The sequence below is a fragment of the Tachypleus tridentatus genome, chromosome 13 (assembly GCF_004210375.1).
Source record: "Tachypleus tridentatus isolate NWPU-2018 chromosome 13, ASM421037v1, whole genome shotgun sequence".
NCBI lineage: Eukaryota > Metazoa > Arthropoda > Merostomata > Xiphosura > Limulidae > Tachypleus > Tachypleus tridentatus.
In genome coordinates, this window is record NC_134837.1 from 34759128 (window position 1) to 34777585 (window position 18458).

Consider the following 18458-nt stretch of genomic DNA (forward strand, 5'->3'; position numbering starts at 1 on the left):
CTTAAAGCTAAAAAGCAGGTTTCGATATCGAATATGCAACTTTTCACTTAAACAAATCTCGTTTTAAAATTGACAGTTTATAATACCTACTTATACCCGTCTAGAAATCAAATTCAGGGTTAGTTGGATCCAGGATTGCTATTAAAAAGCCTTGATTTTAACTCGGAGTTGTATCTATTTTTGAGACATGGTTCACGTACTCCTTCCCACAAAACATGTTTCACTTATTTTTAGAGCTATGATGAATACCAAAGTAAGAATAATTTTAAACGAATATTTGAAGTGAAATTTCGTATCCGAATATGTTTCTCTTATTACTAATTTTGTAAATATTACATTTTCATGGGCTTCAAACAGCCCGGACGTCCCTTCGATTCTCGTTGTCTCCCAGTAGCAGTGATGTGTTTAAACTAATACTATAAGAAACCTGGTTTCGATACCCGTGGCGTGCAGAGCAGAGCACAGTCCTTCATGTAGCTTCGTGGTTAATAACAAACAGCGATTCTCGAATGCAATGTACAGGGACACCTCACTAACTAACACCAGAATGCATATTTTCACGCCTGTTTATCCGTCATAACATTAACTGGCAAGTTAATCAACGAACCTAACAACTTCAGTATCCACATCGGAATAGAATGTTTGTAACCTGTAGTGTTACGGTTTCGTTGCTTTATACAGCGACTGGAAGTGAGCCACGTCTTCAAGTTCTTTACATTCGCGCGTGGTGGATGAAGCATAACTATGGGAGATTTGGAGTCGAATGAGAAACTTAAATAAAATTCCGATCCGACATGGGTTAAGGCACTCAACTCGTAATCTGAGGATCGCAGGCTCGAATCTCCGTCACACCAAATATGCAAGCCCTTTCAGCCGTGGGGGCGTTATAATGTTACGGTAAGTCCCACTATTCGTTGGTAAAAGTAGTCCAAGTGTTGGCGATGGGTGGTGATGACTAGTTGCCTTCGCTCTAGTCTTGCACTGCTAAATTAGAAGGGGCTAGTGCAGATAGCCCTCGTGTAGCCTTGCGCGAAATTAAAAACAAACAAACAAATAGAACAAGTATAGATCAACGTTTGAAAGTTGATTCTTCAAGTAGTATAAACAGCAAGAGAATGAAAACTGCTGGTTATAAAAAAAATTTTAACTTTGAAGATTTGCATTTCTCGAATTTTCTCAAAGTTACCAGTGATCGTACGAATATGATTAAGATTAGTTATTGGGAATTCAATTTATTCAGTGTGTATGTATATGGTGGCCAGAATAATATATACGCGATTTAAAATGTATACTATAAACCTACAAGATTTTTTATAGAGCAGTTAGTCCAACTTTATCTATAAATATTTACTATGGAATGCCATTTTTATAAAAAAAATCCTAGTAAAAACAAACAAAAACATCAATAGTAACTCATCGAAAATTCAAGGGCGTAGATTTTTTTACACGCGATGGGGTGGGGGATGATTTTTGCAACTATTTATGTAGACTGTTTTTTTTGCAAATTGGTAATCTCTAATTACGTGAACTTGAAAGCTGTAAACATGCAGTTAGAGTAATCTTGTTTCCACGATACCTGCATGTATACTTAGGCCTACTGACCGATACTTACGAACTATCGCTTCGATCGAAAAGCTTAGAAGCACGCCAATAAAGATGTACATTTCGGCTACTGAAAAACCTACATCTAGGTCTAATTATGTAATTCGATTGGTAAGAACACAAGAACAAACACACACTTTGTAGGGCTGTGATGCAATAAAACAATTCAACGGACCAAACTGTAGGGAGGGATGATTGTATGCACTATACCCCCCCCCCCATCTCCCCAGGATCTACGCCCTGATCGAAATCAGTACTGTAGCTTTTGAGAAAGTAATTCACTAAATGGAAGAGAATATCTTGTTTTCTGTAATTAAAAAAATGGTATATTTTAATTTCTAATAATAAGAAACTTCATTCATAAAATATCGTGTGTTTGTGTTCGGTACTCTGAGCTATTAAAACACATACTAAGAAGTCTGTTTTTAAGAAATTTGCTGCATTCTTTATTCACCAAAAATCAGTTGAAAGTAAAACATGAAAACTGGTATTTTAATCTATCAAAACATAGATAAACTTGACATCGACTTCAGCGGTAGGGACGTGTAACATGTGAGATACACACTCAAGTCAAAGATTTTGGAAATAAACGTACCGAATGCCTTCAAAGTAACAGCGGAAAATTCTTAGAAATATTTTAATTATACGACATTATATTATTAAAGTCTATCTGAATATATACTGTAACTAGTTAATCGTAACTTCAATCGATTCTTTGAAGGGTTACTCGAGTTTTTCAAATGCATCGTTATAGAACGTAAAGTATGGAATATATTAAAGCCTCAGCTGTCCAGTAGCCCTAATTTATTTAACGTTATTACTTCTCGAACTGTTTATACAGGTCAAGAATTTCTTCTACATCTTCTCTGGAACCAAGAAAAATGGGGGAGCGTTGATGAATCTTTTCAGGAACAAGATCAAGAATTGGAATTTTTCCTGAACTTGCGAGTCCTCCAGCTTGCTCAATTATATAGGCCATAGGGTTGCATTCATATAGAAGTCGTAGCTTTAAACACAGGAATAGAAAATATTTCTATTTAAGTACAAAATTAAAAAAAATTATGCTAAGAGAACTAAGTGATATGTCACAATTCTGAATGTTTAGTTGTCTATTCACAATGGAATGTATAATATGAAATATGTTAACTCCATTACTTTCGCAAAGACTTTTTTGCTATTATGAGGACTGGTTTGTTACACTAAAACATGTACTATAAAAAAGATATTCTTGTATAGTAAGATGTTACCTAAAGCGGTTAATCCTAAAACAGTAATTTTTAATCTTGCCAAGTTCCTTCATAACGAAAATACATTTGAGATCAGAAAGTAAATTATGATTTTGCTATTAACTGACTATTTTCCTGACGATGATTTAAAATAACGTTTTGGGACAACATGGGACTTATTGTTCCACCTCGGCTGTTTCATTCTTCTAAACTAAATTAAAATAGTTTCTAAAAATCTTAAAGCCAGCCTTATCAATTAAGTACTTAAACATCCAAAGGCAACCCATTCCAAAGGTCAAACACCCTGTTAGAAAAATGAAATTGTTACCTGAAAATGACTCCTGCTCTGCCAAAATTCATATTTGTGTCCTACTATTTTAAGTAGTAAGTAGGAGAAAAGATGATGCATCGACACTATCAATTTCTCTTACAATCTTAAACGCCTCAATTAGGTTACCTATTTTTTTGTTTCTTAGGAGAAAATGAGAGATTTCAGTCTTATATGACAATCCCTCCATCCCAAATAAACTAACATTTTATTGTCTAAGTTAAGGAGACCAATATTGAATACAATATTTCAAATGGAGCCTAACCAGTACAATGAAATAACTTTTAAACTTGTATTCGATATTTATGTATACACAATCTAAAATCATATTTGCCTTATCACTAACAACAGTATACTGTTTAGAAGGCTTTGCAGACAAATTATTACACCAATATATATTTTACAAGCCTATTATGCAGTACTTTGTCAAACACTTCGTAGAAATCCAGATACACCAACTCTACGCCCTTACCCTCACCTACACAAGAAGGTCAAAAGATCTGCATACCACAAAATTCTTAGTGAAGTCACGTTGACTAGCCAGTAAGATTCTAAACTTGGTTAAATGGCTTTGTGAAGCATCTTAAGAGACTTTCCTAAATGTTTCCCATGATTGACGTAAGACTAGAGTCTGTAATTACCGTGACAGTACATCTCTTTTGAAAAAGCAGTTACATTAGATAACTTCCAATCCTCTGTTACCTGTCCACTAAAAAAGGGCCGCTAATAGTAGTAGAAAGTGGCTAACATATTCACTCTTTAACCTCCTTCAAAATTCTCGATTTTTTTTTCTTATCCAGCTGAGAATTAGTGCAGTTTTGTTGTTCAAGCTCATTTCCATTTAAATCAACTTTAAGATATGGAATATAGTTTAGATTTTGTTAATAAGAAAAAAAAAATTAATAGCCCAGCCATCTCAATCAGATAGCCTTTCTTTATCAGAGATTTTATCTACCCTTAATCTATTTAAAGAAATCCTTACTGTTAATGTTTACATTTTATATGTAAATGAAAGCAGAAAAGATAAAAATACACCTACAGAATGTGGCTTATGCTATTTCGATAATTAAAAAATGTCTACTAAATGAAGTTTGCACTTTTGTCAAGATTCATTTTTGAACTGTCATTTACGAAGCTCATTCTATCGGCAACTTAAGACATTTTGTTTAAAGGGACTTTGTGGATGGTTGTAACAAAAAGGTACCTGAAAAGAAACAAGTATACCCTATAAACAAACTAGTACTTAAATTTAGAAAAACTAATTATTACAATAAAGATTATTTGCTTAAAGTATCAATAAATAAGCGTTATTTTAATCTTACCAGTGTAGATACTTTGGTTTTACCTTTCCATTAGGAGAATCCTTTGTGGCAGGATACATGAAAATTCCCCCATACTTTAGCGTACGATGTACATCAGCTACCATAGAACCAATGTATCTGGCACCATAAGGCTTTCCATTCTACAATTAACAATAGAAATAAAGTATCTGCATATACACCAATGTGCATTTTATTATTATAATATGAAACATGGAAATAAATACTTTGTTGTATAGGAAAACAAACGTTTCAAATACAACTGGAAAGCTGCAACTTAAAATATGCAATCAAATTACAAAATGTGTTATTTTTATACTTATATTGGTGCATATATATTTGCTGCATTATGTTGGGTAATTTTAATGTTTTTGCACATTACTATTCTCAGTGGAAAGAACTGAAAAAAAACAATGGAGAGAAATTACTCGTATCTTACGGAATTCTCACCAGTAATTAGTGAAGATTAGTTGAAATACTGATGGTATTTGCTGTGTTTAAATGTCCGTGTTACAAAATAGGTGGGAGTCCGAAATGGTCAATTTGTGCCAAAGAAAAAAATATTAATGAATCAGTCTAAAATATTAGACCAATCAATCTAACATACATATACTAAACACTATAGTTTGGCCTTAAATAGGCCCACTGGATTTTTAAAATAATCTTAATATCATAGTTTTTTACTTACATAAATAAATGTATACTTACACAACCAGTTTCATTCTTGCACAAAATGAACAACTATATTTCATGACTGAACATAAGATAACTTGGACTAGTAATCAATAGAATGTGGATTTGAAGATTATCCACATCTAGTTAAGTTTAAAAAAATTTTCAGGCTACGTTGCAGTTAAAATGTTTAACAGCTATCAGTTGGGAGTGTCTATGATGACCTAGTTGAGAGGGAATGTGAAAGATTTTAAAATCAGTTTATATGCTTTTAAAGTAATCACAACACTGATAATTAATAATGTGGTTAAACGTTAGCAGAATATAAATGAAAAAAAATGTAAACATGTTTGAGAAAAACAAAACATGCAGACATCTTATCCTACGTTCATCAAGAATACTTAGGTTGAATTATAAGTCAATAAAGTAGTTATGAGAGTTGGAACCAGAGCATAAAGATTTATATATAACAATTTTATTAGTGTGTAAATAATCACGAGTTACTAGTTTAAACACATGTTAAGGACGTCTTAACCTTTGGGTATTTTTTTCTTCTCACATACTCTGTTACAGCCTTATCCCATAAACCAGCATAACCCTCATTGATGCTGTAGTATTTCCCTCTTGGTTTCATTGTCATGTTGGGATCAGTGAGGATAAATTCACCAATAGCCTGAAGAAAATAAGTAAACAAACGAATGAATAATTTGATGTAAAGAAACATGCTTTTTGATGAAAGACAAGCAGCGAGAAAAATCATTTGACTTGCGTATTTATGAAGTTCATACATCTTAACCTCATTGCGTTTCTGCAAAAAGAGTATTTTTTTTCTTCCAAACACTTTTCAGTCAACCTTCAGTCCGACGTGTCCAGAAAACTTTTTTTTTTTTTATTTAGGCCATTTGAAGTAATTTATGGGTTAAGGTCAAACAACTCAAAAATGAAGATGAAAATCGGCATAAATATACATTTTCATGTGTCTAGCAAGAAAGTTGTATAAGTCCATATTAAATCTTTTCAGAGGGATCAGAGCTAAAAAAGCACAACTTTGGGTCATTGGTCAGCTATTTGATATATCTTGATCAATTTACATGGAATTTGGTACCAAGATACTCATCTACCAGTAACACACAGTGGCAAGTAAAAATAGACTCACCCATTTTTAGTAGTTAAGTTTGTCAAGATGCCACAACAAGTACAATTTTAGGGTTTTTGGCAATTACTCCAATGTATTTCAGCTATTATAAATTGAACTTCGAACACTTTACAGGTCCCATATATATAAAAATGTGGGATATATCAATTCTTATTTATTTTAAAGAGTCAGTATGTTAAACATTTGGTCAGTTATTTAGCCTTGTTTTGACCAATTTATATGGAAGTCGGTACAAAAATACTCTTTACAGGTACCAAACAGATATACAGGAAAGGTTTACAGTGTACTTGTGAACATAGCTTGTAGAAATGTTTTAGAGCAAATAAACTAATTTGTTATGTGAACTAGACATTGCATTATTTTCACCATACAAGTTATTACAATCCCACCCGACGAAATAACACGTCAAAACAATATTCATACGTACGTCATCTATTCATAGAAAAACAAATTCATTGTGCTTGACTAACTGGTCTAAAACTAATTGGTACAAGACTAGTCTTAAGATGGTGTTAAGACCAAGACATGGATTATGCAAATTAATGGCTAGAACAAATCAAATTACTTTATACTATTAAAACTAAAACAAATTAATTCAAGTTATACAATGGGCTAATACAGTCTTATACAAATTGCTGCCAATAAGACTAACTTTTATCATAACTATCCGAACTAAATTCCTCATATGATCGAAACAGCTTAAAAAGGTCCGAAGATCTAAAATAAGACAAAATTAAGGCTAAAGTGGCCTTAATGACATTCTACAAATTCCTTCCCCCTCAAATTTTCTTACATTACAAGCATCCATATTGTACTAGTAATATATTTATAATATGCATGCATTTATGTATTACACAATATTTTCGCAAGGGCTTCTGGGTAAAAAAATCATTTTCAAATAAAACCTGTGCCTTTGACACGCCACAGAATTTAAGCTTAAGTACATGTAAATTTTAATGTAAACTTTCTACTACTTACATATTTTTCATGTATTTGAAAAACAATTACAAAAATGTATTAATACATACAGGGTCTAACATGAATCCATTGACTCCATTTCCCGTAGATAAAACCACCATTGTAGCACTTCCGTACAGTGCATAGCCAGCAGCAACAATGTTTTTTCCACTTTGAAGTCCATCTTGTTCCGTTGGTGGTCCAGGAGATGTCTGCTTGAAATAAAAGCAGTTAATAGCTATTTGGTAATTTACATTCTATTCATTTTAATCTTTCAGAGCTACGTAGTATTCAATGATATTCACGTGCATACGCGAGTATAAACAAATATGATATAGTTTCTTTAAGTATATACTATTATTAATGTACGAGTAATATACTATAAAAATACACCAGATGCACAATCATGCCTGAGAATTTTTTTAAATGCAGTTACCAGATATACTTCAGGCTTGTTATTACTAACATTTAATTATTAAGGAAAGCATATATTATATCTACCTTACGATATATGGCAAAGATAGATCCTATAGATACCAGGCAATCAATGTTTGAAGAACCATCTAAAGGATCAAAGCAGACTATATATTTTCCCCTTTTGTCAGTCTCAACTTCAATTACTTGTTCATCTTCTTCCGATATGAGGAGGCAGGTGGTGTATGAAGACTTGAGCATGTTAATAAACAAGTCATTGGCAAGAACGTCCAGTTTTTTTACTTCTTCACCTTGGACATTTGTCTGACCAACTATACCAAAACTGAGTAAGAAAGAATTAAACACAAGTCACTAAAATGTAGTTTAGAAAGCATAACTGAAGTGAAGAAGCTTGCCGGAAGTTCTTTTATTTTAACCCTTGTTTCTAACTTATTGTCCATTGTATTTTGATTAATCTTATGAAATATACATACAAAACAAAGTACTTAAATCAGTGCTCCTGTTTAGGTTAATGTTTTACGGAGGGATGTTTTTTTAAATGTCAGAAGATTTAAGCAAAGAAGTTTAGATCTTTAAGACTTAAGAATTACTTTAAACAAATGATTACCTTAAAACTAAAGCCTACACCACAAGCTTAAAGAAAGTGATTACATTACCTAAAAACTTAACATTCCCTCCAGACGGCTTTTGACGCCCTTTCTGCGTACCCTGTATTTCGGGCACTGAGGAACCGTAGCTTACCATGCCGATTTTTATTTGTTCTACATTGATCTTGTTGAAATTGCGATTTTTACAATAAAATCGGTTAGATAATTGAATTGCTAAATGTTTAAATTAAATATCTCTTTCAGTTCTTTTCAAATTTCATTGGTTGTACAAAAATCAAAACATTTCCAAACTCATTAAAAACTGTTAAGTGCGGTAAGAAGTAGTTATATATCTATTAATAAAACAGAAGGAATGAGTACTTCCAGTGGAGTTTGTCGTGTCCTCTAGAATATGTTGTAGTTATGTTTTAGACATATTACACAGTAAAAAAAAGACCTTTTCTTTCGTAACGAAAGAATAGTTCAGGCTGCGTCCATAGGTCCTGAAGATATGCACTTACAAGCCACATTCTATCTTGTACGTTGCTATTTAAATAGCCGTATGGTTTTGGACGCGGCCCGAAGAGTGTACGTCTCATGAGATGTTGCATGATCGAGGACAATAATTATAGCAGCTGCTGATGTGAGAGTCTCTTGCATATTTTATAGAATATAGTACAATATAGGAGTTTAAGAGTATGGGAAATTTATTGTTACTGTGCTCTAAGTGCCATCAGTTGTAGGAAGTGGTTGTAACAAGTGTAGATTAATTTTTATGTTCTTTTAGATATTTTATAATAAAATTATGAATTTCATTAGCTTTTGGGATTGCACAATATAATATACGATTGCATTTATTCTTCGATTTTAGATGTTTGCTTTAACTTAAATCGAAGTGAATCTTAAATTTCAAATAAACTTAACCTATTATAACAAGGATTTTTTTTTTTTTTTTTACAGCAAAGGTTTACTGTACATCAAATGAAAATTTCAATGTTCAAAATGTTACTATTTACCAACCATGAAGAGTAAGTGCTAAGCTTTGTAATTCTTCTCTCGTTGATAACTAGCTGCCTTCTCTCTGGTCTTACACAATTAAGTTAGGGATGGCTAGCGCAGATAGCCCTCGTGTAGCTTTGCATGAAATTCAAAACAAACCAATCTTCTCGCGTTAAGCGACTATAACGTGTGTGTGTGTGTGTGTGTGTGTGTGTGTGTGTGTGTGTGTGTGTGAGAGAGAGAGAGAGAGATATAAATTTTTTTTTTTTTGCGTGTACCTTTCCTGGAAATAGGATATACGGGGCTGGATCTTATTTGAATTATAATTGCTTCAGTACTACCAGTACCTGTTAATCACCTAAAAACTGTTTAAAAAGAACGTTAAGATATCATAAGAATCTCATAGAATAACATACCTCATAATACAAGTCTTGTAAAGTTAAATATAGTTTTAAAGAACGTAGCAAAATAGCTGGGTGACAATTGATATAAATAACGACAAACATTGATTTCATGGTTTCTGAGGGACTTTTCCGGGGTCACAACAGTTGAAATTCTATTGACACTATTTTAAGTGTAACTGCAGTTTTTGAAAAAGTTCCAATGGGGCTAAATATTTTGTACGTTTTTTTTTCATGAAACTTAAGGAACAAAGAGCAAACTTAATAAATTCACGTAAAAGTCCTCTGAGACGCATAGGTTACCTCATAACATTTTCAAAAGTTCAATAAATTTGACAAGGCTTAAAACTTATTACATGGTCTGTTACCTTTACCTTTTTTGATCAATAGGTCCTCGACCTTCATCATAATAAGTGATAAGAAACTGGCATAGAAAGACCTAGTTCACCGTAAGAACCACTTTAATACACAACAAAAATAGCTTTGTAAAAACTACTAAATAGTAGGGTAATTCTACTTACAGTATTTATCATATGCTAAATCAAAAATATACATAAAAAAATCTTAGATAATTCATTGTTTCTGCAGCTTTGACCTCGAGTCTTAAGAATTTCACCGTGTATACACACATACAGCACTTTTAAATCAAAAGATCCCCGGGCAGTATCCCAAAAATTAAGATACGTATATCACCGACTATTTGAATCACATTCAGGATAGAAAAACAAAAACAACACTTATAAATTTGTACAAGTATTTGTGTAATTTAGTTGACACCATTGCAACTGTTTTGAGTTGTTTTTCATACAACTAATGATGTAAATGGTGCATAGTCCAAATCTGTGGTAACATCCACCTCGAACTGTTCAAATAATAATACGTCTAAATAGTTGAAACTGCAAATAATGTTTTTGCCGGGACGTTTATGGAAACAAAAATTTAAAATGTGTTACTATAAATCTTTTTACATTTTTTTTTTTAATGAAGTGCTGGTGCAATGTCGACAATACACATTATTTTATTTTTCATTTTAAAAGCCTCCTGGTGGTGTGTTAAACATTTGGGTTTGTTTTGTTTTAAATTTCGCGCAAAGCTACTCGATGGCTATTTTTGCGCTTCCAAAGCACTAAAGCATGATTACAGATATAATGTTTTTCTGTGCTTTTATTTTTTATTTATTTCAAAGCTAAATTATTTCATATGCAAGATGTCTAATGCACTTTAGCTATTCTTCGAGATGAAGGTTACGTTAACTTTGACTCAACATTAACCTTTTATTAGTTGTAAATAAACATGGAAAATTTCACTACTTTGGTTTGAGTCAATTTCTCACCACACTGAAGAAAGAAACGTTTACGAATATCTTAACAAGATGAGTCGGGCTGAGATAAATAAAACAAATAGTACCCCCACTGCACCAGTTTGTACACCTCAAAATACTTCAAGTACTTTCAGTAACGGCCAAAGTTCAAAACCATACGATATGAAAGTAGATCATAACCCTTAAGCCAACAACGACATTAACGACCTTGAAGACTATCTCAGTGTCTGATGAGTGTTCGTAAGGCATAAAACTGTTCAGCAGAACCGTTAAAGCTTAACTTGTGACCTCCAAGAAAGAAAAACAGACTCGTCTCCTGTTTCTTCGCTTTTTTTTTTTTTTTTTTACTGTCATTAACAGTAGATGTTGACCACACAACTTTCTTTTCAATCATTAGTAAAGAAAAAACGTCTGGTTTTGCATCATTTTTAAAAGTAGCATTATATAAACACGTTTTTCGGTTAGTGATTTCTCATGAAAACTAACGTAGTAATTTAAGTTTTAACCGAATTTTTTTTTGTACCGACATTTATCAATAACTAAAAAAAAATACAGAAATAGCAACTGTACAAGATGTTTTTGCAAGTGTAACTTACGAAAACTTAATCCAATAAGAACCTTTCATAATTTTCCAAACTTTAAAAAGACAACAAATATTACAAGTCGATGTTACGAAATAATGTCTCAGCTGACATTCTGTGACATTGAGGTATTTACAAGTAGATGCACGTTTAGAATTTAACTTGTTTCACGAAACAATTTTGAACAATAAAACACTGAACAGTTAATACATTTTAAAAGAGAAAAAGCTAAACTTACGCACTTTAAATTACGTGTGATGTTAATATCTCTTTCATGAACTAGTTGTAAAATTAATGACAATTCTTTTGAAAATTTTCATCTCAGTATGAACATATGTACCTGTACAAAAAGTAAGTTATCAGACAAACACGCTAAGCAGTAATGATTGTGTAATACAAAATCTTTGTTTGATCCTGTTGTTACGTTCTACAGTTGTTTTTCAGTTTTGGAGCACATTCTTGACTGGAAAATAAACTAATGGTTGGACTGTAGATTTTATTGATGAAAGAAAAATAAAACCGTAATTTTTTTTTTCAGTCTGGCGAACTATGGGATCATTGGTTCAATGGGTGAAAGGCTTAATGTATATACATTTTCATGAATCATGGTACTAGTTCATAATAGGCATCGCCAATTTGCTATTATCATCATTGTTCCGCCAGCCTACAACAGAAGCTGGAGAGTTATGATCAAACCTGGACAATATTACTAAAAATGGATCATTGCGCAGGATACATTATTTCTATATTATATATAGCTTAAAAATAACTAGTGTAAACATGATATTATTCCTTAAAGTTAATATTTTCACAAATATCTGGTGTTCCTTTAAGAAGCTTGAATACAGGGTGAAACAAGAATTACTAGCCAATAATAGACGAACGTTAGATGTCTAACATCTACATAATTTCTACACTATACAATTGGTGTCTTTAGGAAGTAAACTCCCTATGCTGTGAATGAGTAAAAATAAATAATTCACAATATTAAATGCATTCATTGAATAATTACTTTAAAAGAGACGAAGGCTTATTTAAAGCAATATCTTAAACATATGTTGTATTTGAAAAGGCTGCAAGTGGAGGTTGTTTAAGTTCAGGCACATTTACATTCCCAGGCTAAACATTAGATAAATTTAGTTAGACAAACTAAACACTCACTATATTCCCAAATAAATCTTAATGAAAATTTCTAGCTCCCGGTTAAATTGTTTACGTGTTGAACTAATGAGATCAAATAGTCAATACCTATAGTAAATCATCATAAACCATATCGGTTGGTCTCCCACAGATATTTAAGTCAGTTTAAAAGGTAGCATCAAGCTCAGTTTCGAGCGTTGGATCGGCAGTCACATACAACTTAAAAACTATAAAGTATGTATGTGTGCATATAATTGTGAATTTAAGAACTTGCACACCAGGATAGTAAACAACGTAAGCACACAAGACTCGAGATACTGTAGACATTTATTCAAGCTACAAAACCTTATTTTGACTACACCAAATGTAATTCTAACAACATGGAATCAAAATATGGATTTAACTTAATATTGACAGTAACATTAGTGTTCTGGAGTAACTTATATATGCTACGTCTTTCCTATTAAATTCTAGTCTTGGACGAAAAACAAATATGCTGTAAATATAATTTCATTATTAACAATTTTTAAAATTATAGAATTAAGACGTATCTTCCTAAATGGTTTTGTTAATTAAAACTAAAAGTATTAATATTAACTTTTTGAAAAACATAAACGGGATCAGCATTTCGCAGTATAAACAACTCAAGTTTGTAGCTAATTTGAGGAATTATTTTAAAAAACACCAAAAACATTTCATGACATCACATGATGCTTGTGGAGTTTGGTAATAGTGAATCGATTTCATTTCTGCCTTCATATTCACACTCCTATTGTTACTGCCTATAAATTTAATACTCTTTATAATTCAACTAAAAGACATCTCAAACTCATCGTTAGAATGCAATTATAGAGTTAAAATTATTAGATACAATACAGTAAAATTTGGGTTTCTTCACTGTATTCTATCCATCATTTCAATACTCTTTATATATATAATTCAACTAAAAAGACCAATACATCAACAATTCCATTAATAAATTTTAACGCTTCAGTTAGATACTTATGACCATTCTCTTTCCTAGAGGGAGCTAGTTAAGAGTTCAAACTCACCCGGTGTTATAACCCGCCTAACCCCAGAATAATCCTCGCGAACATTCCCTCTAAACCCTCTTTAGCAGCTTAATGTCCTTCCTACAAAAAAAAGGATGACAGTACAGATAATATTCCAAATGACTTGAACAATAAAGTTTTAAAATACTTTTCTCAACTATAAGGAACGCATTCCGATCTCTCACTGTTCACAACTACTTTGGTTATATTCACGTTCAGGCTGTAACGTCTTTTACATTGGCGATACAATGTTTACCTACACTACGGATTATACTCACCTGTAAGCTGTAACGCCCCTACTATTGGCAAGATATGCTTAAGTCTTAAGTACGAACTTATAAACACAGATATTTCCATCAGAACAAAAACATTAACGCTTCTACTTTGACGTATGTACAAATTACGTGCCAACAAGACATCTCAAAGTCCTTTCTACCGTTAAATCACAAACAGAGCTACTGATTAGACATTGCATATTAAATTCATTTTCCTCCTGTCAACAGTGTTAAATCACTATTAGATTCAAACCTGTTCCAACATTTTTATATTTCACTTTACTTATTCGATTTTTTGTATTGTGTTCATACTTTTGTGTGTGTGTGTGTGTGTGTGTGTGTTTAACAAACTGATGAAGTAATACATTTTAATCTTTATAAATAATAACGTAGGAAAACTGTACTTGAATAGCTATTAAATGCGAGTTTGAATTTTAGTTTGATCAAAATACGTAGCTTGCTCCGATGGGAAATCAGAACTAATTTAAATATTTGGTTTCTTCCCGGGATGATTACCAAGTTAATAAACGATTTTACCTCTCGTAGATTAATGAAGATGGAATAGCTGAAATTCCAAAATTTCTTGTTATCTTTTATGGTCAAACTACACAAATAAATCTGTGTTTTAGTTAGTTTTGAGAAAAGTAAGAAAAAGCTGAGAGTGTTTAATAATATTTAATTAACAATGGAAAAATTGCACACAAAACAAAATCGTGGTCGAGTAAAATAATTTGGTATCATTAAAGCCTGTTTGACAGTGTAACAAAAGATAAACAGAAACCTACGTTCTACTTAGGGTAATTAAGAATTTAACACCCAACAAGTTTCATTATTTTGTACTAGCTGGGGTACCCTTACCCTAGACGGACGTTATGTAAATTCATGATTAATAAAAACTTATATTAGGACATAAAAGGTTGTTTCCTTTATATATAATTAAAAAAGACGCCCATAAAAACAGCAAAACACAAAATGTAAAACCGTAAATTTGTATGTATCTCCTCATGAACCCAACAAACCTTCATGTCAAATTGGTGAAGATCCATCAACAGGGGCGAAGTAGTGGTAAAATAAATCCCGCAAAAACACTCATACAAACCGCAAAATTGAAAGTTTGTATATATTTCTCCATAGACCTAATGAATTTCCATAATTTTTGTGAAGGTCCATTCACATCCTGCAAAGTATTTATATGAACATACAGACAGTACTATTATATTTATATAGATAGCATCAGTATATTAGATCCACTTGTGATATATTCATGACGTTATATCGGAACCCTGAGAATGGAGAAAAATAAAGTTCTCCATGACGGGAAACGGGAAAATCATGCCACCTATTGCAAATCTACATACATAGAAAATAAAGATTTCGTAAAATTGAGGGTTGCACATCGCGCTATAAAAACATTTTTTCAGTATCATAAAGGCAAGAGTTGGCAGTCTTTGTAGAATTATTATAGTTGGTCTTAAATCTGTTGAGAGAATGATCATACATTTTACTGATATATCACATTCTACATTATTTGATATATCAATTGTGTGTAAATAAAGTGTAAGCAAGAAGTATAGGAGGTACATTAGAACTGTGTGTGTGTGTGTGTGTGTGTGTGTGTGTGTGTGTGCGCGCGTATGCGCGGGTATTTGAAGCAAGGGAATGTACGCCACAAGCGCATCATTAAAGTAACGTGTCCAATGCTCACCTTGGTGCTCTGAATTAAATTACACGAGCTATTCTGCTCTTCCTGTTTACTACAGAACTGGACTGTGCAGAATGAAGTCTCATTTGTTTCCTACATTTCCTTTTGCTTGTTTACTATATCTACTGTATAACTTTTTTTGGGTACACTGATCAGTTACCCTAAATAATAAAATGGATATTAATTAACATTAGCAACTTTGTGATTTTACTGTATTCTGTTCTCTATAAGGTTTTCTTCTGTACTGATGTACAACATTATGTGCTATTTGTATGTTTTTAGTATTGATTTCATTAAGTTCAATTAAGTTTTTTTGGCTACTTTGCACCACAAATTACTTTTTTTTTTTTTTTATAGTAACTGCTTTTATATTTGTAATTAAAAACTTACATATTTATACTCAAAATACGACCAATCACTATTTGTAGATTACCGGACTTGCGGTAATTTTATTATATCGATTTTTTTTAAACACAGGATTAATTTTTTTTTTACTTTGATATATGATTTACAGTCTAACCACTGATCACAAACTGAACTCACCAATATTACAAGAAGATTCAAATGACACTTCAACACAAAATTTTAACTATACGAGCTAGCAGTTGTCTTATGCAACTTTAGCGTGTCGGACTTTGGATTTACGACTTGCATTCCTCCCCACTATAAAACAATGGTGCTTCACACTTTCCAATATTTGATTGGAGTAGCCCACAAGTTGGCGGTGGACGCTGCTAACTAGCTACCTTCCCTTCAAGGTATTACTTCGAAATCAGAGTTAATACAAGTACTTCTCGAGTAACTTTGCACGAAATCCAACAAACAACATAACTAATTTCAGCACAAACAATAACTATCTTTCATATACACGAAAGTAGTGCGTCAGATTATTCTTTCACTTTAAAAACATTGTTATTTTGTAGTTAAAGGTTCTTCCTTTTTATGTTATTGTTATCCTAACTTTGAAAATTAAGCAACAAAAACTGATAACAGCATTACGTTCTAAGGATTTTTACTTAATATTCTAAAATTATACCGTAATAGAGTAGGTTTGAATGGTCGTAAAAAAGTATCCAGCCAAGTAATCAAAGAAATGAAACACATTACATTTTTGCAATCCCTGCTTTTCGGACAGCCGATGATACAGCTTTGCATGCTGTGAGTATCGAATTTAATAAAGCAGTCAAGTCGCCTGTTGCCCCTGGGAACTTTTTTTGCTCTGCCAAGACGTAACGAATTAAAGTCATGGCATTTGTATCAATCGCTTGACCCGACATTTTAAGTATTGGTGCTAACTTGAATAGTTAAACTAAAACTTACAAGGACTATACTGTTTATCTTAAGACAAATTAATAAACTCGACGCTACAAGTACAACTAACGAAGTAAGTTACAAGCCGAATACATTTCACCCGTACGTTTGTTCGTTGTTTTAAAATTCTCGCCCTACTCAACGACTTTTTATGTTTCACGTGTAAAGGTGGCAAGCCTCTAGCAATATTCTGCCATCTAGTGTATAAAAAACAGTAATATTTTATTTTCGATACCGTAAGCTGGATTCAAGACCTCAGGTGTTTTACAGTTCTCCCAATCAAAAGACGAGGAGTTCTGTCATAGTTTTAGAAACTCGAGACTTAGCATATTTATATTATAAAACTCTTTCAGTTGCAAAATAAAATAACGACTTTTTGAGAGAGTGTTGAACTTTTTGACTTGAAACTAATATTCAGGTTTACAATATAATTCAATGGAAACGCTACTGAATATGGTTCTACATTTTTTTGTGTGCTTTTGAAGGTATTACGAACATGTATTTCTACAGAACGATAAGGAATCAATCGTCTTACGTCAGTTAGAAGGACAGAAGTTAAATTACAAATCTGCTGTTAAACACAACTTTTGGTCAGCGACATGGTTCGGTACAGTTGATTCGTCATAATACAAAGTTTAAATTTTCTAGTCCGATAGATTTTTGAAATTATTCAAAATGTTTTAGTTCATCTCGTTTTCAGAGGATTACAGGCTCATCATGTACTAGGTGAAACATGGATGAATTGGATCAACAACAAGATGACTTCACAGTCGAATAAAATAACACTGTAACACTAAAACTTACAACACCAGTAGTATCTACTAATTCCTGTCTAAATGAATCTAATGTCGTGTTTACTTACAGTTTCTTCTACGTCGTATTCAGATTTGTAGGAAAATTCCAACTTAAAATGCTAGGATTTCTTGTCTTGTAACCAGAATATGAGCACACTACCACTACTTCTATAGTTGGACGAAAGGAGGATGAAAACTGTACTTCTAGTGGTACGTGTGGTAAAGATGGGACGACAATGTTGTTCAATAAAACCCGAAAGAGTTCCTCCATGCCTCCAGTCAGCATTAAGAGTTTGGTGTCGGGTTTAAGGTACATCTTTATCACAGTTTATGGATATGTCATCTTGTAGACTAGTGTTGTTTAATTTCAATTTTCTTAAGTCTTCCAAAAGAGAATGACTGTGGCAGTCACACATGTACTCGCGTACAATCTATAAACAGGTGATTTAAGTCGTTTCTTTTGTATGAACAGTTTAGCGCGTGATATTGCGTGAGATACACACAGTTTGTGGTGTTCATCAAGTATCCGCAAGAGGAATATTTTACAGTTTGACAACGGTAAACAGATTATTTTCAAACAGTAGTCTTAGGTGCTAACGA

The 18458-nt window shown here is 32.5% G+C and overlaps 1 protein-coding gene across 6 annotated transcripts; it reads right to left on the bottom strand.

Moving 5' to 3' along the window:
- Window positions 1-2020: 2020 nt before the first annotated feature.
- Window positions 2021-17232, bottom strand: LOC143239554 (fructose-1,6-bisphosphatase 1-like). 6 transcript variants are annotated; one of them, XM_076480733.1, is made up of 6 exons: window positions 16861-17227; window positions 7762-8017; window positions 7332-7475; window positions 5683-5820; window positions 4502-4618; window positions 2021-2608 (listed from the first exon to the last, which is right to left on the bottom strand). In XM_076480733.1, exons 1-6 carry the CDS (start codon window positions 17028-17030, stop codon window positions 2420-2422), a joined length of 1014 nt encoding a protein of 337 aa, XP_076336848.1. In that variant the 5' UTR covers window positions 17031-17227; the 3' UTR covers window positions 2021-2419. The 6 variants fall into 6 exon arrangements, with proteins under 6 accessions (XP_076336848.1, XP_076336849.1, XP_076336851.1 ...); XM_076480734.1 differs by having other exon boundaries at window positions 7332-7472; window positions 16861-17225; XM_076480736.1 differs by lacking the exon at window positions 16861-17227 and adding an exon at window positions 14055-14176.
- Between the last annotated feature and the right edge of the window lie 1226 nt (window positions 17233-18458).

Bases quoted from the DNA above. Each gene is read 5' to 3' on its own strand.
- LOC143239554 (XM_076480733.1), bottom strand. From the start codon at position 17,030: ATGTCGGGTCAAGCGATTGATACAAATGCCATGACTTTAATTCGTTAC. The intron at 7,476-7,761 runs GTAGATATAATA...TTTTATTTCAAG, and splicing joins TCTTTGCCATATATCGTAAG to CAGACATCTCCTGGACCACC. The intron at 4,619-5,682 runs GTTAAGACGTCC...TGTTAATTGTAG, and splicing joins GAAGAAAAAAATACCCAAAG to AATGGAAAGCCTTATGGTGC.